The 20,862-nt window shown below is 40.1% G+C and overlaps 1 protein-coding gene across 1 annotated transcript in view; it reads right to left on the bottom strand.

Moving 5' to 3' along the window:
* CD34 (CD34 molecule) overlaps positions 1–15,807 on the bottom strand; it is a 34,510-nt gene extending 18,703 nt beyond the window's left edge. The window contains exons 1-2 of the mRNA XM_074309059.1: positions 15,598–15,807; positions 143–391 (exon numbers count right to left, since the gene is read on the bottom strand). Coding sequence (XP_074165160.1) covers positions 143–391; positions 15,598–15,676 — 328 coding nt within the window. The 5' untranslated portion in view covers positions 15,677–15,807. The remainder of the gene's footprint in view (positions 1–142; positions 392–15,597) is intronic.
* Between the last annotated feature and the right edge of the window lie 5,055 nt (positions 15,808–20,862).

Below are 20,862 nucleotides of genomic sequence, written 5' to 3' on the forward strand. Positions count from 1 at the left end.
GTTATTCCCTATATGGGGGTCATGATCCATAGTTAAGAAAATGGAGGATGACTCATTTAGTCTGGAATTGTAGAGATGATTGAAATCTTGTAAGGGATTTGCACAAGCACTGGAGGAGTTCCCAATAGCCACATGTCCTTACCTGGGTTAGATCTGATTGACTGTGTACTCCCTGGATCCGGGCTGCTATTCTGGTAAGTGTCACTGGGACTAGTCATGTCGCTTCGGCTGGGGATGGGACTGAGACTGGGGCTTGGACTGGAGTTGGCATTCCCAGGGGTTACTATAGTTGTTACTCCTTCCAGAGGAGAAGTGGTAGAAAGGAAGTCATCTTCTGGCATCACTGTAGTTTCCTGGAGGTTATCATTTTCAGTTGTTGTTCCTTCTGGAGCTATGGGGAGAATCAGAAGTCAGAATCTGTATACTTCAAGAAAACCGATCAAGAAAGCCTTCTGTATGCAGCAGAATCCTTCCACCTAATACCCTGGCCTTCTTGCAATAATCAGGACATAATCATCTCCATTTAACTTCTTCTGGGACTGTTTCTAATGCTTCTCACTTTCTCATCTCACTCCAAAGAATCACAGAAAGTTGTGATAGGTTATTAGCTCATCAGATCAGAATTCTAAATCCAGAACCAACTACACAGAACATCTAGTCCAATCACTTTACATATGCTGAAGAAACTGAGGCCCAGGGAGGATGACATATCCAAGGCCATGGAGTTGGGAAACTCAGAGGCATGGTTTAAACTTAAATCCTCTGAATCCAGAGCTGTGCTCTTGAGGAGACCTGAGAGGACATCTCATCAAGTTTCCCTACTAAGAGAAACACCCAAGTTGGTCAATCTCTACTCCTTAGGATCTGTACTTGTTTCTTTAAATGTTTTGTTGATATCTTTTGTTTTCATATTACCAAAATTTCCCCCTTCACTCCTTCCTTTCTTTTTCCTGGAAAATATAATATAAAAGGTCTAATTTTAATTTTACTTATTTATTTTTATTAAAGCTTTTTATTTTTCAAAACATTTATATGGACAATTCTTTGACATTAGCCCTTGCAAAAACTCTGTGTTCCAATTTCCCCTCCCCTTCCCCCATGTCCTTCCCTAGATGAGAAATAGTCCAATATGTTAAACATGGTAGAAATATATGTTAAATCCAACATATACATACATTTTATACAATTATCATGCCGCACAAGAAAAAAAGAGAAGCAAAATAAAATGCAAGCAAACAACAACAGAAAGAGTGAAAATGCTATGTTGTGAACCACACTCAGCTCCCACAGTCTGAGTGTAGATGGCTCTCTTTATTGCTGAGCATATGGAACTGGTTTGAATCATCTAATTGTTGAAGAGAGCCACTTCCATCAGAATTGATCCTTATACAGTATTGTTGTTGAAGTATACAACAATCTCCTGGTCCTGCTCATTTCACTCAGCATCAGCTCACGTAAGTCTCTCCAGGTCTTTCTGAGATCATCCTGCTGGTCGTTTCTTACAGAACAATAATATTTCATAATATTCATATACCACAACTTATTCAGCCATTCTCCAACTAATCCAGTTTCTGGCCACTACAAAAAAGACTACTACAAATATTCTTGCACATACAGGTCCCTTTCCCTTCTTTAAGATCTCTTTGGGATATAAGCCCAGTAGTAGCACTGCTGGGTCAAGGCTAAGCACAGTTGATAACTTTTTGAGCATAGTTCCAAATTGTTCTCCAGAATGGTTGGATTCCTTCACCATTCCACCAACAATGTATCAGTGTCCCAGTTTCCCCACAGCCCCTCCAACATTCATCATTATTTTTTCCTGTCATCTTAGCCAATCTGAGCGGTGTGTAGTGGTATCTCAGAGTTGTCTTAATTTGCATTTCTCTGATCAATAGTGATTTAGAGCACCTTTTCATATGATTTTCATATGATAGTTTTAATTTCTTAATCCGAAAATTGTCTGTTCATATTCTTTGACCATTTATCAATTGGAGAATGGCTTAGAATTCTTATACATTTGAGTCAATCCTCTATATATTTTAGAAATACCAGTCTCTTCTGAATATAAAAATGTTTTCCCAATTTATTGCCTCCTTCCTCCTAATAAAAGGACTAATTTTTAAAAGAAAAAGATTAAACAGAAGGAAAAAAAATCAGCAAAATGGATCAATACATTGAATAAAAATTTGAAAAGCCATGCAATGTTACATACCATAGCCTCCTACCTCTGCAAAGAAGTTGGTGAGGGGAGGGAAATTATATCTTCTCACATCTCTTATTTGGGATCAATCTGAATCTTTCCCCCTTCAAGTCTTAGCTACTGTTACCAACTCCTGTCCCTGATCTTTCTCCATCCAGTGTTTTCTTTCTTCTTAAATTAACTTGTATTTTCTTATCTCTTTTTCTATTCTATAAGTAGCATACAGATTCCTTAAGATCAAAGATTTTCTTCCTGTTTATATCTCCAGTGCCTAATAAAGTGCCTTGCACATGATAGATGCTTAATTAAAAGCTTGCTGAACTGAAATGAATTCATATAATCTCTGGGCTACATACAATTGCCATAATCCTTAGCCCTTTACCTAGCTCTCCCCTCTTCAACCCTCATTTGTTGATCTTTCCTTTTTTTAGATTCTAATCCATTTTCTTTCCCTTTCAGGTGCACAGCCCAACAGATATCCACCTCCTACCACTGTGATCCAGAAGGTCTGTGGGCAGCCCTGGGAATAGCTATGGCAAACATACATTTTACCCAATCTTTAATTTAATAACTTTTCTGGGCCTCTGTTAATTTCTAAGGATATTCTGTCTCCCTATCCCAGATAGTGAGGAGGAGAAAAGCGGGATAGTAAGAAGCTTTCAGGATCTTGGAGTTCAATGTGAGAAAACCTGGAGAAGAATTCAAGGCAAATGGGGACCCCAGAATCCCATATTACCCATTTTGAGCCTGAGACTTGATGAAGACAGAGCATTTGTGGAGGTCTGAGTCCATCTCAACATGATTCTCATAGTAATTCACAAGTTAGGATTAAGCTTTATAACACCTGCCTAGGAAGAAGGGAGGACATTTGTTTACAGAAGATGAAACCAGAGCTTGAGGGAGCCTCTTCCTCTCAGCCCCACCCCAGCTGCCCAGCCACAGCTGAAATAACTCATTCTCTTCTGCATAAATCAGAGAATCATAGCACATCAGAGTTGGATAAAAAGTTGGAGATCTAGTTCAACCCCCAAATTTTACAGATGAAGAAAATGCAGTGCAGCTCTCCCTACCCCTGAAATTTGACTCATTTTGGCCAGTCCTTATTTTCTCTGCACTGTGTTCTCTACAACCTTTTATAATCGCTCTCCTCACCTTCCCCCAAATGGACTTGATATTACCAGCTAGAAATCCGAAATGCCCCTATCTTATTCCTAGACAATGCTGGATTTGGATACACAACTCAGAACAGATTTCCTATGACCAGACTATTGCTTCCATTGGACAAATTTCTTACAATGTCATCAGAATCTGGGCAACTCTGATATAACTGTCACAAATATCACAATCTATTGATTAAATAATAATTATTATGATGGAAACAATATTTACTAATATTACAGCACACACTACATCCACACAACACAAATTGGTGGCTATCATCTTAGTTATATTCAGAGGGACTCATCACCTGAAGCCAGCCACCAATTTGTGTTGTGTGGATGTAGTGTGTGTTTAAATAAAAGCAACTCATGAACACCATTTGATTAAAGTCCAAAAGGATTGTATCCTATTTGGGGTCATAGGATTCAAAGCTGTCAACATCCCCCCCCCCATTTTATATATGAGGAAATTGAGACCAACATAAATGAAGGGACCAGCTCCAGGATCCTTTAATTCCAGGTCCAGGTTCTTTCTGGGTTGAGGGAAGGACCAAACTACTGGAATCACAATTCTTTTGAAGTATTAAAAGAAATCCAAAAAGGGCCACTTGGGTTAGCCATAATCCTTGCTATGAGAAGAGGCTGAGGCTGGTGGATTATTTGAGTTCAGGAGTTCTGAGCTCCAGTGGGCTAGAGCTACTCTGGTATTCACATTAAATATGGTACCAACAAAGCTCAATCCAATGTCCACACTAAATATAGAACTAATGAGCTCCATGGAGCAGGAGGCCAGAGGGCAAGCAGGCTGCCTGAGGAGGGATCAATGAACTTACTTCAGAAACAGAACAAGTCACTGGGATCAGGCTGATGTACTTCATTTAGTCTGATCAAGATAGGGAGACCCATTCTCAAAAGAAAAAAAGTACAATTAAAATCAGCTAGTTTCATATAATTGATGTGCTTTTTTGAGTTGTTTTTTACTTTAAAAAGTTTTGATACCTTTAAAAATTTACTCTCATTAAAGCCTTGAATACATTTAAGGAAGGAATTGCCTCTGGGTGCTTTTCTGTCATTCTTTGTAGGGCTAGAATCAAGTTCAGAAAGTAATTAAATCTCAGATGATGATATTGAAATGATATCCACTCATATGAGTGTTCCAAATCACTACTGATCAGAGAAATGCAAATTAAGACAACTCTGAGATACCACTACACACCTGTCAGATTGGCTAAGATGACAGGAACAAATAATGATGAATGTTGGAGGGGATGTGGGAAAACTGGGACACTGATGCATTGTTGGTGGAGTTGTGAAAGAATCCAGCCATTCTGGAGAGTAATTTGGAACTATGCCCAAAAGTTATCAAACTGTGCATACCCTTTGACCCAGCATTGCTGTTATTGGGCTTATATCCCAAAGAAATACTGAGGAGGGGAAAGGGACCTATATGTGCCAAAATGTTTGTGGCAGCTCTTTTCATAGTGGTCAGAAAGTGGAATTTGAATGGATGTCCATCAATTGGAGAATGGTTGGGTAAATTATGGTATATGAAGGTTATGGAATATTATTGCTCTGTAAGAAATGACCAGCAGGAGGAATACAGAGAGGCTTGGAGAGACTTACATCAACTGATGCTGAGTGAAATGAGCAGAACCAGAAGATCTCTGTACACTTCAATGTTGTATGAAGATGTATTCTGATGGAAGTGGATATCTTCAACATAAAGAAGAGCCAACTCACTTCCAGCTGATCAATGATGGACAGAAACAACTACACCCAGAGAAGGAACACTGGGAAGTGAATGTAAATTGTTAGCACTACTGTCTATCTACCCAGGTTACTTATACCTTCGAAATCTAATACTTAATGTGCAACAAGAAAATGGTATCTATACACATATATTGTACCTAGGTTATATTGTAACACATGTAAAATAAATGGGATTGCCTGTCATGGGGGGAGGGAATGCAGGGGGGGGGAGATAATTTGGAAAAATGAATACAAGGGATAATGTTACTTAAAAAAATTACTCATGCATACATAATGTCAAAAAAATTATTAAAAAAAAAAAAACAATACTCAACCAAAAAAAAAAAAAAAGAAAGAAAGAAAGTAATTAAAAAAGAAAACCGATGGCTCCAGATTGGGAGTTAGGTGATAAATAGTTAACAAGCTCCTCTCCACCCCCACAATACACCCTATCCCAGTCCCTTCCTTTTCTACATAAATCTGACCAATCTGGTCTAAAAAGTATGAATTTGAAAGGCAGGCCGTCTCTAACCCCCATTCCACCCCAGTCCCTTCCTGGATCCTGGGAATCTCTTTTGGCTTGGTCAACCCCTTTTCTCTTTCTGTAAAGGAAGCTGGGCCACACTGTAGTGATGTCATACTTTGAACCCCTTCCCCCGGGGCCTCCTTCACTCAGACAAACACTTCTGAACTTTTCCAGATGTTGAGGGGGGAAGGAAAAGACAGAGGGAGGGAAGAAGAGAGGAGGGAAGGAGGGAGAGGAAGAGAAAAGGAAGGAGAGAGTGAAGGAAAAAGGGAAGGAGGGGGAGATGGAGAGAGAGAGAAAGATAAACAGACAGACAGAGACAGAGAGATAGAAAGGAGAGAGAGTGTGTTTGAGTTCAGCTGAAAAGCATCCTTTGGACTCCATCCAGACCATCCCACCCTTATCCAACTGGAATAGTCTATTCCAGACTTATAGCAGCTGCTTCCTTAGACCTTCTCAGTTTAATCCTAAAACAGGTAGTAGGAAGAGGTCTTGATTCAGGATCTACCCCCATCCTAACAGCTCCCATCTAAAACCCTGGAGGTGCGAGATAAGACAACTGGGCTACCTTCCAGTCAGAAGGGAAGGAGAAATGAGGGATGGAGTACTCCCTGGTTTACAAAGGTAAACGCAGTTTAGGAGAACTTGGGAAAAGGAAATAGAACCCAGGACATAAATTCTAATCCCATCATTAATTCTTATATCTCAATATCTTTTAACTAGTCCCTTGTCTCTAAGCCTCTAGTGTCTTGATGGACTATGGAGAGACGTAGTTTCTATCCTGGGAGAACTGCATTCTTAAAAGTCATGGCTAACACATATCCTAAAATTACTTTTTTGATTGTTTTCCTTCCATGACCTCCATGAAAACCTGTGGTATAGTGGGAAAAGTACTATAGTTGGAGTTAGGAGATTGCAGTTCAGATCAGATCTTCTGTGAGTTATGGTAGGACAATACATAGAGCACTAGCTCTGGAGTCAGAGGACTTGATTTCAAATCCATTTTCTTTTTATTTATTTATTTTTTGTGGCTGGGGTTAAGTGACTTGCCCAGGGTCACACAGCTAGGAAGTGTTAAGTGTCTGAGACCAGATTTGAACTCGGGTCCTCCTGAATTCAAGGCTAGTGCTCAATCCACTGCGCCACCTAGCTGTCCCTCAAATTCATTTTCAAGAACTTACTAATATGAGACCCTAGGTAAACACAACCATGACTGCCTTCCCCTCCCCCCAAAAATAGATAATGGGGTGAAAGAACAGAGAGCTAGAATTGAAGCATGGGCTCTAGTCCTGCTTTTAACACCAATTACATGGGATCTTGATCAAGTCACACACTTATCAGAAAAGGTGATAACCTGTCCTGATAGAGGAAGTTCCCTCATCTGGGAGTCCTCTATATCAATGAAATCATGGTTCTAGGGCCTTTATCTTTCTGAGCTTTCATTTTCCTTTCTGTAAAACTAGGAACAATAATGCGTGTACTACTTATCTTATGGAGTATAGTGAGAAAAAATGATTTGCAAACCTTAAAACACCATAGAAATAAGTTTTATGCAGAAGTTACATAGGGCTAGTTAGTAAAGCATTGAGCTTGGAGTTGGAAAGAGGCAGATTTAAATCCTTGCTTTGATGCTGGGTGACCATGGTAAGCAAGTTTTTTCCCTTCTCTGAACCTCAGTTTTTCCATCTATAAAATGGGGGTAATAATTTCCATGCATCCTTGAGAGAGATTGACGTTCCCAGTGAGATATAAGACATATAAAGAACTTTGTAAACTTTTAAAGGACTATAAAATAATCAGTTGTTATTATTATCTATTCTTTTTTCTAGGCTGAAATGTCCTCTTCTCTATGGTCCCCTGGAAAACTTGTGAGATACTGGGAATTAAATGGTGGAATCTCTTTTCCTCAGGATTTTTGTGCATAGGCAGATTTCTCCTACTAGTGTTTGCAATTTGAGTTCATACCAAATCATTTAATTCTTTACTTAAAATATTCTTCTATTGTTGTTTGTTTCACATATCTTCCCCAAATAGAATGTAAACTTCTGGAGGGCAGAGAGTATATCTTCTAAAATAACTTCACTTGTGAAGAACTCAATAATTTAGCAACTTCACTTTTGGAACATAATTCAGACACAAAGAAGGGCAGATAGGCAGCGAAAGGATGTATCATTAAGTCTATGCACTTTGCTTACAGTTCTTAGTTTATGGACTTGACTCTTTTCTTTTCAAGGTGATTTAGATCAATTCCAGCAAACTTCTGATGGAGAGAGCCATGGGGACTGAATGAGGATCATAACATAGTATTTTTCACCTTTTTTGTTATTGTTTGCTTGCTTGTGTTTTTCTTTCTCATTTTTTCCTTTGTGTGGTATGATCAAAGTGGAAATATATTTAGAAGACTTGCATATGTTTAATCCATAATGAATTACTTGTCTAGAGGATAGGGAAGGTGGGGAGAGAGAGAAAGAAAAATTTGGAACACAAAGTTTTATAAGGATGAATGTTGAAAACTATCCTTACATCTATTTTGAAAAATAATAAGCTATTATTATTTAAAAACAACAACAATAAAAACAAGTTCTTAGTTTAGATTCCTGCTGATCCTTACTTAAACAATTATAACAAATTTGGCAGTCTAGTTTCTAAGCCTGTATCAGATCAGAAGCAACAAAGTCCTAGAAACACAACAGGTAGTTGAATATCTAGTGAATTAGCCAGACATTTGGAACAATGGATTTTAAAGAGGGCCTAAAAATAACCATTTTGTCTTATATTGCTCAGGTTGGGAGTCCCCAGGTTGGAAGCAGATTCTGAGGCAAAATGTGTTTCTACTGTTGTTCAGCCATTTCAGTTATATCCTACTCTTTGTGACCCCATTTGGTCTTTTCTTGGCAAAGATACTGGAATGGTTTGCTATTTCCTGCTCCAGCTCATATTATAAATGAGAAACTGAGGCAAACAGAATTAAGTGTCTTGCCTGGAGTCACACTGTTACTGAGTGTCTGAGGCCAGATTTGAATTCAGATTTTCTTGACTCCAGGTGTTTTATTCACTGTACCACCTAGTTGTCCTAAACTTTCTCCTATTCCCTATTTTAGGATCAGGCTGAAGAGATGAAAGGTAACAACTGCTATAACTGAAGGTAATATCAGAAATTAGATATTGTTTTTGTGGTAATAGGCAGAATTAGGAGCAATGAATTATAATGAGGCAGATTTAAGCTCAAAATATGAAAGAAATTTTCTAACAATTGGAACTGTCCAGCAATGGAACATGCTGCTTATGAAACAGTGAGATTCCTATCACTGGAGATAATCCAGCAGATGTTAGGAGATCCTCAATCAGAGGAAAAATTGTTTCCAATTGCAAGATTGTATTCTATTCATATGAATAATAAGACCAAGGATTTATAGCTGGAAAAGGACGTTAGAGGTCATATTGGTGGTATAACGAATGCACAGTGTCAGATTTGGAGTCAGTAGGAACGGGAGTTTAAATCCTGTTTCAGAAACATGTTAGATGTGTCCCCCTGGGCAAATCATCTGATTTCTTCCAGACTCAGTTTCCTCATCCGTAAAATGGGGATATTAATAGCACCTATAACACATGGTTATTGCTAGGGGGAAAAAATATACACAAAGTGTTTGCAAACCTTATGTTATTTTATAAATGTTGTAAGTTATTACTATTGTCAAGCCTAACTATTCTCATTTTCAAATGAGGAAATTGAAGATCAGACAAGTTAGATTTGTTCAAGATAAAGAGATAATAAATAGCAGAGTTTAGATTTGAACTCAGGTTCCTTGCCTCCAAAATCAAAGCTTTTTGTACTATTCAACAAAGGTTCTCCATTCTATAAATGGTAGTTTAGCTGTGCTCTAGGAGCAAAGTAGAATTGTAGTAGTTCAAAGAAATGTGAGATACACAAATTTAGAGGCATTTCCACTTCATTCCATGTTCATTTGGATTATTTGTGTCTAGCCTGTGATGAGTTGTCCAAAATCATATTGCTCTTATTAGCCACAGACAGACACAATCTACCTTGACCCCAACATAGTGACATCATTTTGGTCCCCCCTTGTATATGGCCATTTTATATAAAAGCAGGAAAATGGACAGTTGACCTCCGGTTGATCAAATGGAGATGCCCACCACTACAGAATGATTTTTTAAAAATGCCTCTATAAAGGCAAGTTTCTGTATTCTTCTATAAAGTCAAAGACCAGTTTCCCCTGCATCTATGGCAATTAGATAAAGCTAAGAGGAGGAAATTTGGAAGACTGTTGCCCCAGTCGCAATGAGGTAGAAAACTCCTATAGTGAACAATTCCTTTTTTACAAGAGCCTATAGTGCAAATGGCTTGGTGGAAAAGGGAGTACACCGACTGTATCATCCCCACTTGTCTCCACTGTATTCATACCCACTCAAGAGTTTCAGATGTCAACTCTTTACTTCTTTGTCACTTAGGTATCCCCAGACAAAAATGTCCCTACATCCATACAATTTTTCCCTGCTTTCCTATAGCTCCACGGAGACAAAACTAAAAATTATCTTGGTCTCTGTGCAAGCAAGAAGAAAACACTAGAATTTTTCACCTCTGGAGACAATTATCATTACGGAAAATTCCAGATAGGAAGGAGCCCATTTGGGGTATATTGAAAAAGGAAGTACAACCTTTCTATCTTAATTAACGCTTCTTGTTAATATGGTGCTAAGCTTCTAGGCAGTCAGATGCCACAGGGGTTAGAAGGCTTGACCTTCAAATCAGGAGGGTCTGAGTTCAAATTTAGCCTCAGAAACTATTTGGCTATCCTAGACATCATCCTCCTCTTTAAAATGAGGATAATGATAGCATTTATTTCCTAGGGTTATTGTGAGGATCAAATGAAATAAAATTTACAAGGAACTGTGCAAATTTTAAAGCACTATACAAATCCTAGATATTATTATCATTATCATTATCTGCTGAAGACATCCAAGTGCAGACAGGGACATTTACATTATTATCTATCTTCAAGAGAGATGGAAGTCCCCAGGGATGGTAGAAAGCCCACTGGTCCCAGCTCTCCAACCTCCCACTTCCAAGTTTCCTAGCTGGTAAGGGCAAAGGTATCCTGGTTGATCACAATAACAATAGCTAACATTTTCTATGGCACTTACTGTGTACCAGGCACTGTGCTAAATGTTTCACACTCATCAGCTCATTTGATTCTCACAACCAGAGACATAAAAGCATTGGGGGGAAGGGGAGAAGTAGAAAAAGTTAGGGAATCTCCACCCCACTTCCCCCCACACCCTGCCCCTGGGGACCTTTTTCTGTTTTGGAAATTGTTCAGGAAAAACAACAACAACATGAGTTTTGTTTTTTTTGTTTTTTTTTTTTTCCACTGGCCTTCACCTCTCTGGTCCCCAAACAGAGCCAGAGCATCAAAAGGGTGGGGCTAGATAAAAACCTAACTGAAAACAAGCACTGGTCCATAAGATCAGGGTCCAAAAATAATCACTGTCTCTCATTTTTCATTGGTTGTCATAGGACTCTGCCTAAGAGTGTCTAGACAGGCTCAAATATGTGGATTTGATTTAGGAAGCATGGGTGGCCTTAATAAATTTATTGATCAAACAGGAACTTTTCAGAAAAGCATCTGTGAATTTTATGCAGCCTGATTAACTGGTGTGCTCTGAGCATTTGGACAAAGGAATGCATAAGGACAAACAGAGACAGCTAGGTGGCACCATGGAGAGCATGGGGCTTGAGACCAGTACAATTCATCTTTCTGAGTTCAAATCCAGCTTCAGACACTTAATGCCTGTTTAACCCTGGTAAAAAACCACTTAACTCTACCAGTTTCCTGATCTGTAAAATAAGCTGGAGAAGGAAATGACAAACCTCTCCAGTACTTTACCAAGGTCAGTAACAATCTGACATGACTGAGTGACATCAACAAAAGAAGGAAAAAAAAGGAACAGTAGAGATAATATGTTAATTAAACAAAACATTGTTAATTTAATAAGTTCTAATTCAAATTGCTGGAAGAAAACTCAGGTCTCTCCAGCTCTAGCTCAGCACTCTATATACTATTTCACTGGCATCTTTGTGCCTGGCACATAGTAGGCACTTAACAAATATTTGTTGAGTGATACAGAAGGGACCTTAGGAATCACTGTTATTTAGTCCTTTCAGTCATGTTAGACCCCTTCATGATCCCATTTGGGGTTTTATTGGCAGAGATATTAGGGTGATTTAACATTTTCTTCTCTAGATCATTTTACAGATGAAGAAACTGAGGCAAACAGGGTTAAGTGACTTGTCCAGGGACACACAGATAGTTAAGTATCTGAAGCTAGATTTCAGCTCAGATCCTCCTGAATATAAGCCTTGTGCTCTATTCACTTCACCACTGGGCAGTTAAGTGATTTAACAAGTAAGACAATTAACTTGAAATTATAAAAACCTGAATTCAAATTCAGGTTAAAAAATTTGATAACCGTGTGACCTTAGGCAAATCATTCGACTTCTCATAGTCTTAGTTTCCTTATCTGTAATAGCATCTATCTCACAAGGTTGTGAGGATCAAATAAAGAAATGTGTAAAACTTTGCAAACCTTAAAGTGCTATATAAATGTCAGCTATTATTATTATATTATTTTTTAGTTCATCACTTCAACTGACACTCAGAAAGGTTAAGGGTCTTTCCTGAGGTCAGAACCTCAGAGTTCAGGACCAAGGATCTTTCCACTACTCCCCACTGAATCCTAAATCCCAAATCCATTGACCCTTCCAGTCATAGTATGCACTCCTTAACATTCATTAAGAAAAAGAGGCAGAGGCATCAGAACACATCTTACTCAATAAGTAGGAACTGTGTAGAAAAGCATCTGCAAATTCTTTCCAGGCAGATCTGGCCCTGTCACTTGGTCTGCAGGCAGTGGTCCCTAATGCAGCTCCTCTCCAACGGCCATGTGGCTGGGTTTCAAAGGGTGGGGCCCTCTCCCCTATGGAAATATCTGATACAATTCTTTTCCCTTTTCTTTTTTCCCCTCTTACACATAGCCCCAGACAGGATATGGGTGTGGGGTTGATAGGCACGAAGGACCCAAAGGAAGAGGAGGAATGTGAGGGGAGGTGTTAGAGGAAGCTGATAACCTGAGCATGACATCAATTGGATGGATGAGAAATGGAGTTCCCTACCTCAACCCTTCCCCCTCCTCCCATTTCTCTGCTCAGTTGGAGCTGAGAATATAGCTAGGGCCAAGATTTCTGCCTCAGCCAGTCCAAGGCTTCTCAGCTTGTCCCTATCCACAAAAAAAAAAAAAAGGAACAGACCACTCAATTTGGAGGGTGGGCTGTCACTGCCTTTTCTGCCCTCACCCATTCATATACAGCAGCTAGGAGATGGCTTTCCCAAGATAAAGTCTGAAAAGCAAGGGATGGGGGAAGCTCAAGGAGATCTTTGATTTCCTTCAGTCCTAAAGAACTCTATTTTCCCCTGGTTTCGTGGTAACTCCCCTGGCATAACTCCCCTTCTTGGGGCTCCTAGTACAGGATTTCTCTAATAACTCTTTTAAGACCTCAAAGGACCCAGCTCAAGCAGTTCATTTGTTTTCTTCTTAAAAACTTTTTAAAATGAAAAAGGTTTTAATAAAGTTGTTTGTTTTTATATCACAATCATTCCCAGATAAACCCCTCCCCTTAGTAGCTTACACTTTATACAGTCCTTTTTTTTTTTCAGACTCACACAACTAGGTAAGGTCTGAGGCTAAATTAGAACTCAGATCTTCTAGAATCTAGCAAATGTATCACATAGCTGTTTCAAAATGCTCCTTTAACCCTATAACAAATAAGTAATTAAGCCAAACCAGGGGAAACACAAACTTCCTCACAGCATCTTTTATATTCCACACCCATAGTCCTTCATTTCTCCAGGGAAAGGAGGGAAGTACACTGCCTCCTCTCTACTCTGGTACTACTGTCATCTATTCTTAAGAGTTCCTTGTAGAAAAATGATGCTGTTCCTTAGTGTCTGGGGAAACTTTTGTGGTGAGCAAAGAAGGGAGGTGAGACATTCACATGGTATTGGGGCAAGGGAAGTGAGTCTGCCTCTGCCCCTGCTCCTGCCTCTGCCCCTGCCTCTCTCTGTGTCTCTGTCTATCTCAGTCTCTCTCTCCTCTCCCTCTCTTTTTCTTTCTCCCTTCCCTCTCTCTGACCCAACTTCTTGCTACTTTTATGGTGTGCAAGTCTTTTAGTCTGTCTGAGCCTCAGATTCCTTATGCGCAAAATGAGAGAGGTTGGATTAAATTCTAATTTTCTGCCAGCACTGAATTCTAGGATTTGCCAAAGGTAAAAATCCAGCAGATCCTGGAAGATACTGGAATAAGAATTCAAGGTTCGGGTTGCTAGGCTGGGAAGATTTGGTTATTCTTTGTTTTTATCTTCATCTGCAGCTCTCTCCCTTTCTCTTCTTCTATCTTTGTATTTTTCTGTTTCTTTAGTGCTCTGTCTCTGTCTCTCTCTTCTCCCTCCTCTCTCTGCAACAGGTGGTATGGTGAGGCTCCCGTACCACATTGCTGCTCCTGTTAGAATACGAATAAGCTAAGTAAAAACAAGGCTGGCACGGGACGAAGCCCAGTCCCAGATCATTCAAAGCAGCTGAACCAAAGCAGAACGGAGCATCCAATTGGAATCCAAGCTCCCAGCCAACTTCATCCCTCTCCGTGACTGTGGGGCTTAACACCTAGGGGAGCTGCTGTGTTCCAAGGCTTCAGACACACCCCCGCTCGTGTCACCACCACCACCACACCACCACCGGGGGAAATAAATCAATAGCTGGGGGTCTGGTACGACCACACCCTGGAGCTCTCACCCCCACCCCCTCCCCGGCCACCCCGGCCCAGAGCTGCTTTCTCTCCAACTGGGTGGGACCCTGTGAGCAGAGCCAATGAGGCTGCGTTCAGAAGGCCTGGAAGCTGCGGGTTTCAAAGCAGTCGATGTAGATTTTGGAGCCCGACCCGGAGAAAAGGCAGACAGAAGGGAATATCGGGGCATTGGGTGAGGAGGAAAGGGGTTGGACTGGGAGAAAAGAGATACAGTGGATTTAGGGGGCATTAAATGATGTCATCGGCAGAGAAGGAAGAAACTTCCTTCATACGGCGTTAACCCTTTGAGTCTTCAAGATAAGAGAGGGGCCCAGGAGAATGGGTCTGCCGTCCCGGCAGAAACAAATATGTAACACCTACAAGGAACAAGGCCCAGCTGTGAGACAGGGTGAGCTTTGTGGGTGGTTCTTGACTGGTCACTTAACCCTGCCACCCACTCCGAAAGCCTGCGGGGATCTCCCACGCACCAGTTACAGACACCCCCCTCCCACCGCCTGTCTCCAATCTTGATTTGGAGAGTTTTTGGAAAATGGGGACCAATAATCTCCCTCCCAGACTACAAGGAATCGCTAGCGCTCAAGACCTTCTGGCTAGGCGCGTAGCTCCAAGGTCCCCCTACCCTTTGGCACTGCACAGATTTGGCCAACATTTAAAGCACGGTCCTAGGGCACTCCTCACTGTTCGATGCCTCCGCCAGCCTTAATACACACAAACACATACGGAGAGACACACACAAACACATACGGAGAGACACTCACAAACACCCCACGCACCCACTAAGATCTGGTCACCCTCCATCCCACCGCATGCAGCTAAGTCCCAGAAGGAGTTTTGAGCCCTTCCGCGGCCCCACTGCGTTCCGCTCCGATAAATTCCCGTTAGAATTTACTCCCTGCGAGCTATTGCCCGAGTCTAGAACAGCCACCAGCTCTCCCAAGGGAGAGAGGTGAGCTGCTGAGGCGGGTCGGTATCTCCCGGTAATCCTGCCTGCAGCCCCCGCCTCAGTCAGACCTCTCGGTGAGCTCCCTCCCCTTCACAGCAAGTAGATGCGCCCCGAGTCCTGTGCCCAGGGTTTCCGTACTCACACGGCAAACTCAGCAAACAGAGCAGGATTGCCCAAAGCTGCAGCCGCAGCCCCGCGCGCCAGCTTCTCGGGAGCAGCATCCTCGCAGCTCGGCTCTCCCAGCAGCTGCACAAAGTCCAACAAGCTGCCCAGCGGCCGCAGCTCTCCGCTTCCCGCCCCCTCTGCCGGGGGTGGGAGATACTGGCTTTTCCCCCCTTCCCCCTCCTTTTTGACTCTGGGTTGGGCCTGCCCGGGCTCCTTCTCGGTTTCCGTGGGCTTCCCAGGTCAGCCGAGGAGTGGGAGGGGGTGTGGGTCAGAGTGGGAGTGGTCGCACTGTATGCACTGGGCTAGAGTGGCTGGTTTGAACCTGAAAAGTAGAGTTTGTTTGGCCCGATGACGCTTCTTCCAGCTTTACATAGACTCAATGACCCCTATTGCTTGGGTTCTGAAGGATTAGTTTTCACGTCCTTTTTAACTCCTTTGTACCTCCTCAGGTCCCACACCCACTCTTTCAGCCTGACCCCAAAAGCTCTCTTCCTAGGCAGGTAGCCCCGAAGCCTGATCAAAGTCGCAAAGTCCTGATTTTCTTTTTCTTTTCTTTTCTTTTTCTTTTTTCTTTTTTCTTTTTTTTAAGATCACAGCAAGAGCAACCAATCCAATTCACCACAGAAAGTTTATTAGGGGCTGCAAGGGTTAAACACAGTGAGGGGTAATAAGCCTGAAGAAAAGAGTGATCTCCTGCCTTCAAGGCGTTTGCAATCCTGTAGAGGACTCAGTTATGTAGCAATCACTTTGTTACAAAAAAAGAATCTTTATATTAGGTGACAAAAAGTCATTAGGAAAAGCCTTTCCCAATCCCCTTCATTTTAGTGCCTTCCCTAGGAGACTCTTTCCAATTTATCCTGTTTGTGAGTGTGTGTCTACTGTTTACACATAATTGTTTTCAGGTTTTTTGCCTCAGTATGCTGTGAACTCCTCGAGAGAAGGGCTTGTTTTTTTTTTCCTTTCTTTGTATTTGTTTCATAAATATTCATTACCTAGAAAACCTAGCATTTCCTTGGAACTTTATGGTTTGCAAACACTTTACAATTATTTCATTTGATTCTCATAACAACCTCGTGATATAGATGCTATTGTTATCCCCATTTTACCGATGAGGAAACTGGCTGAGAGTGCAGAAATTTCTTGTAGCATAAGTTCACTAGAAAGAACTCAGTTGCAATTGGATGTTGTTGTTTAGTGTTCATTTTTTTTTAATTCATCTTTCCAAATTATCCCCTCCCTCCCTCCACTCTCTCCCCCCCCATGGCAGGCAATCCCATACATTTTGCATGTGTTACAATATAACCTAGATACAATATATGTGTGTAAATACCATTTTCTTGTTGCACATTAATTATTAGCTTCCGAAGGTATAAGTAACCTGGGTAGATAGACAGTAGTGCTAACAATTTACATTCGCTTCCCAATGTTCCTTCTCTGGGTGTAGTTATTTCTGTCCATCATTGATCAACTGGAAGTGAGTTGGTTTTTCTTTATGTTGAAGATTTCCACTACCATCAGAATACATCCTCATACAGTATTGTTGTTGAAGTGTACAGTGATCTTCTGGTTCTGCTCATTTCACTCAGCATCAGTTGATGTAAGTCTCTCCAAGCCTCTCTGTATTCCTCCTGCTGGTCATTTCTTACAGAGCAATAATATTCCATAACCTTCATATACCACAATTTACCCAACCATTCTCCAATTGATGGACATCCATTCAACTTCCAGTTTCTAGCTACGACAAAAAGAGCTGCCACAAACATTTTGGCACATACAGGTCCCTTTCCCCTCCTCAGTATTTCTTTGGGATATAATCCCAATAACAGCACTGCTGGGTCAAAGGGTATGCACAGTTTGACAACTTTTTGGGCATAATTCCAGATTGCTCTCCAGAATGGCTGGATTCTTTCACAACTCCACCAACAATGCATCACTGTCCCAGTTTTCCCACATCCCCTCCAACATTCATCATTATTTGTTCCTGTCATTTTAGCCATTCTGACAGGTGTGTAGTGGTATCTCAGAGTTGTCTTAATTTGCATTTCTCTGATCAGTAGTGATTTGGAACACTCTTTCATATGAGTGGAAATAGTTTCAATTTCATCATCTGAGAATTCTGTTCATATCCCTTGACCATTTATCAATTGGAGAATGGTTTGGTTTCCTATAAATCAGGGTCAGTTCTCTATATATTTTGGAAATGAGACCTTTGTCAGAACCTTTCCTTTTAAAAATATTTTCCCAATTTGTTACTTCCCTTCTAATCTTGTTTGCATTAGTATTGTTTGTACAGAAACATTTTAGTTTGATGTAATCAAAATCAAAATAATGATCTCTAATTCTCCTCTGGTCATAAATTCCTTCCTCCTCCACAGGTCTGAGAGGTACACTATTCTCTGTTCCTCTAATCTATTTATGATCTCATTCTTTATGCCTAAATCATGGACCCATTTTGATCTTATCTTGGTATATGGTGTTAAGTTTGGGTCCATATCTAATTTCTGCCATACTAATTTCCAGTTTTCCCAACAGTTTCTTCCGAATAATGAATTTTTGTCCCTAATGTTGGTATCTTTGGGTTTGTCAAAGATTAGATTGCTATAGATGTACCCTTTTTTGTCCTTTGTATCTAATCTGTTCCACTGATCTACCGTTCTATTTCTTAGCCAGTACCAAATGGTTTTGGTGACTGCTGCTATATAATACAGCTTTCGATCAGGTACACTTAGACCACCTTCTTCTGAGGTTTTTTTTCATTAGTTCCCTTGCAATTCTCGACCTTTTATTCTTCCATATGAATTTTGTTGTTATTTTTTCTAGGTGTTTAGTGTTCATTTTTGAAGAGGATCAGTGACATCAAGATATGATGGAGGATATCTTGATGTGCATGTAAACTAGATTTAAGTGAAGCTGAGTAACACAAAGTAAAAGCCTTCCTCTCTTCCAGAGTCATTCAAATTCAGTGGCAAGAAAAAAGTCGAGATGACTGACCATGACCAGAGGTACAAGAGATGACCTTAGGTCTTTGATTACATATAGATAATAAAGGGAAGGGGGAATCAAGAAAGATAGCCCTGGGGTTTTGAATATGGAAGGGTGGGTTAATGGTGATACCATAAATGGTAACAAAGTAGTGATTTGGTACAGTCTGTAACTCTTTTGAATACAACACATTACTTCCTTACTGTGTTAGATATATAATGCCCATAGTTTGGGAAATATAAATAAATAAAGAGTTACTCAATACTTGTTTTGAATTCCATAGGCATTTGGTTTACTCTGTGCAAGGCACTGAGAATGCAAAAAGTGAGATGTGAGACCAAAGTTTCTTTTAGTCTTTGTAACCTTACTGCCTAACACAGAGCCTGGCACATAGTAGGAGTTTAATAAATATTTGATGATTGATTGATGCTCATTGTTTACACTGTACTAGGCAAGATCAAGGTTTAGAAAAGATCATCTATTAGAATTCCAAGAGACCTTAGAGGTGATCTTAATCCAACCCCTTCATTTTACAGATGAGAAAATTGAGGACCAGAGGGACTTATTTTCTCAGGGTCACAAAAGGAGTAACTAGCAGAACCTATATTTGAACTCTGGTCCTCAGCATATTTTATATTACCTTAAGCTGCCCTCCTGGGCTTTACCATCTAGAAGGGAAATAAGACACAAACTATATTATATATTCAGAAAGCTATATTGCAACTTTAGAAGTAAGTTTGTCTGGGGAAAAAAAGAACAAAGTGCTATATGAGCAGGTAGATCATTATCCCCTTGAAATCAGTTATATGGAGGAAGTGGCATTTGAGTTCAACTTTAAAAGATGAGCAGGAATTCAAAAGGTGAAAAAAGAGATCATTCCATACATGGGAAACATCCCCATGGGAAAAATACATGGATTTGGGAGAGAGAATAACACATCAAGAAAAGGGAGTATTTGACATGAAATGTGAAGTTGAGAATATGAAAGAAGGACGAAAAGGTAATGTGGGACTGGTTTGTGGTTGGTCTTGTATGCCAGGCAAAAGAGTCTAAACTTTGATAGGCAGTGGGGAGATATGGAGGGTTTTTTTTTTTTTTTAAATCAAAGTGGTGACATGATTATATTTGTGCATAAAACATATTTTTTTCAGTGTGAAAAAAGATTAAAAAGGTAGATGGAGATAAGGCAACCTATTAGAAGGTTGCTTTCACACCCCAGGAGAATGGTAATAAAATTGGCAGTTTATTAATATATGCATATACAGGTATATATAAAAATAGACATGCATATATGCAGAAATTTTTTTGTAGCATAAGTTCACTAGAAAGAACTCAGTTGCAATTGGATGTTGTTGTTTAGTGTTCATTTTTTAAGAGGATCAGTGACATCAAGATATGATGGAGGATATCTTGATGTGCATGTAAACTAGATTTAAGTGAAGCTGAGTAACACAAAGTAAAAGCCTTCCTCTCTCTTCCAGAGTCATTCAAATTCAGTGGCAAGAAAAAAGTCGAGATGACTGACCATGACCTTAGGTCTTTGATTACATAGAGATAATAAAGGGAAGGGGATATAGAAAGATAGCCCTGAGGTTTTGAATATGGAAGGGTGGGTTAATGATGATACTATAAATGATAATAAAGTAGTAAATTCACAATAAAGACCAATTTTACTGAGAAAGGTAGTAAATTTGGTTTGGGACACCTTGAGATTGAGTTGCTTGTAGGAGATCAAGATGGCATTGTCCTGTAAATACCTGGAAATGTGAGTCTGGAGCTCTGAAGAGAGAAAGCTGTATCTGGCACAGTTTCTTATACTATTCTTGTAAAAAAGAGGTGAAAGATTATAGTACAATTATTTGGAATTGGTTAGGTGATTAGATCCAAAGATTGCTATTTATGTGACTAAGTCCCATCTTGGATAGAGGTCTTCAATGCAGTGTCTCATGTGACTTTGTTGGGTTCTGTGCTGTTTAATATTCATATCAATGACTTAGATAAAGAAGTCATGCTTATCAGTACAGATGACATAAGCTGGGAGGTAGTGCAAACTCATAGGATGACAAGATTCAAAAAGAGCTTGACAAACTAGAACATTTGACTTAATCTAAGAGAAAACTTAATGGGAATAAAGATGAAAATCATTATAAGTACAAGATGGGAGAAGTGCTTATACAATAACTTGTCTAAAAATGTAGGGGTTTTAATCAGTTTCAAGGTTAGTATGAGCTAACAAGGTAACATGGCAGTTACAAAACCC

The sequence above is a fragment of the Sminthopsis crassicaudata genome, chromosome 4 (genome assembly GCF_048593235.1).
Source record: "Sminthopsis crassicaudata isolate SCR6 chromosome 4, ASM4859323v1, whole genome shotgun sequence".
NCBI classification, from domain to species: domain Eukaryota; kingdom Metazoa; phylum Chordata; class Mammalia; order Dasyuromorphia; family Dasyuridae; genus Sminthopsis; species Sminthopsis crassicaudata.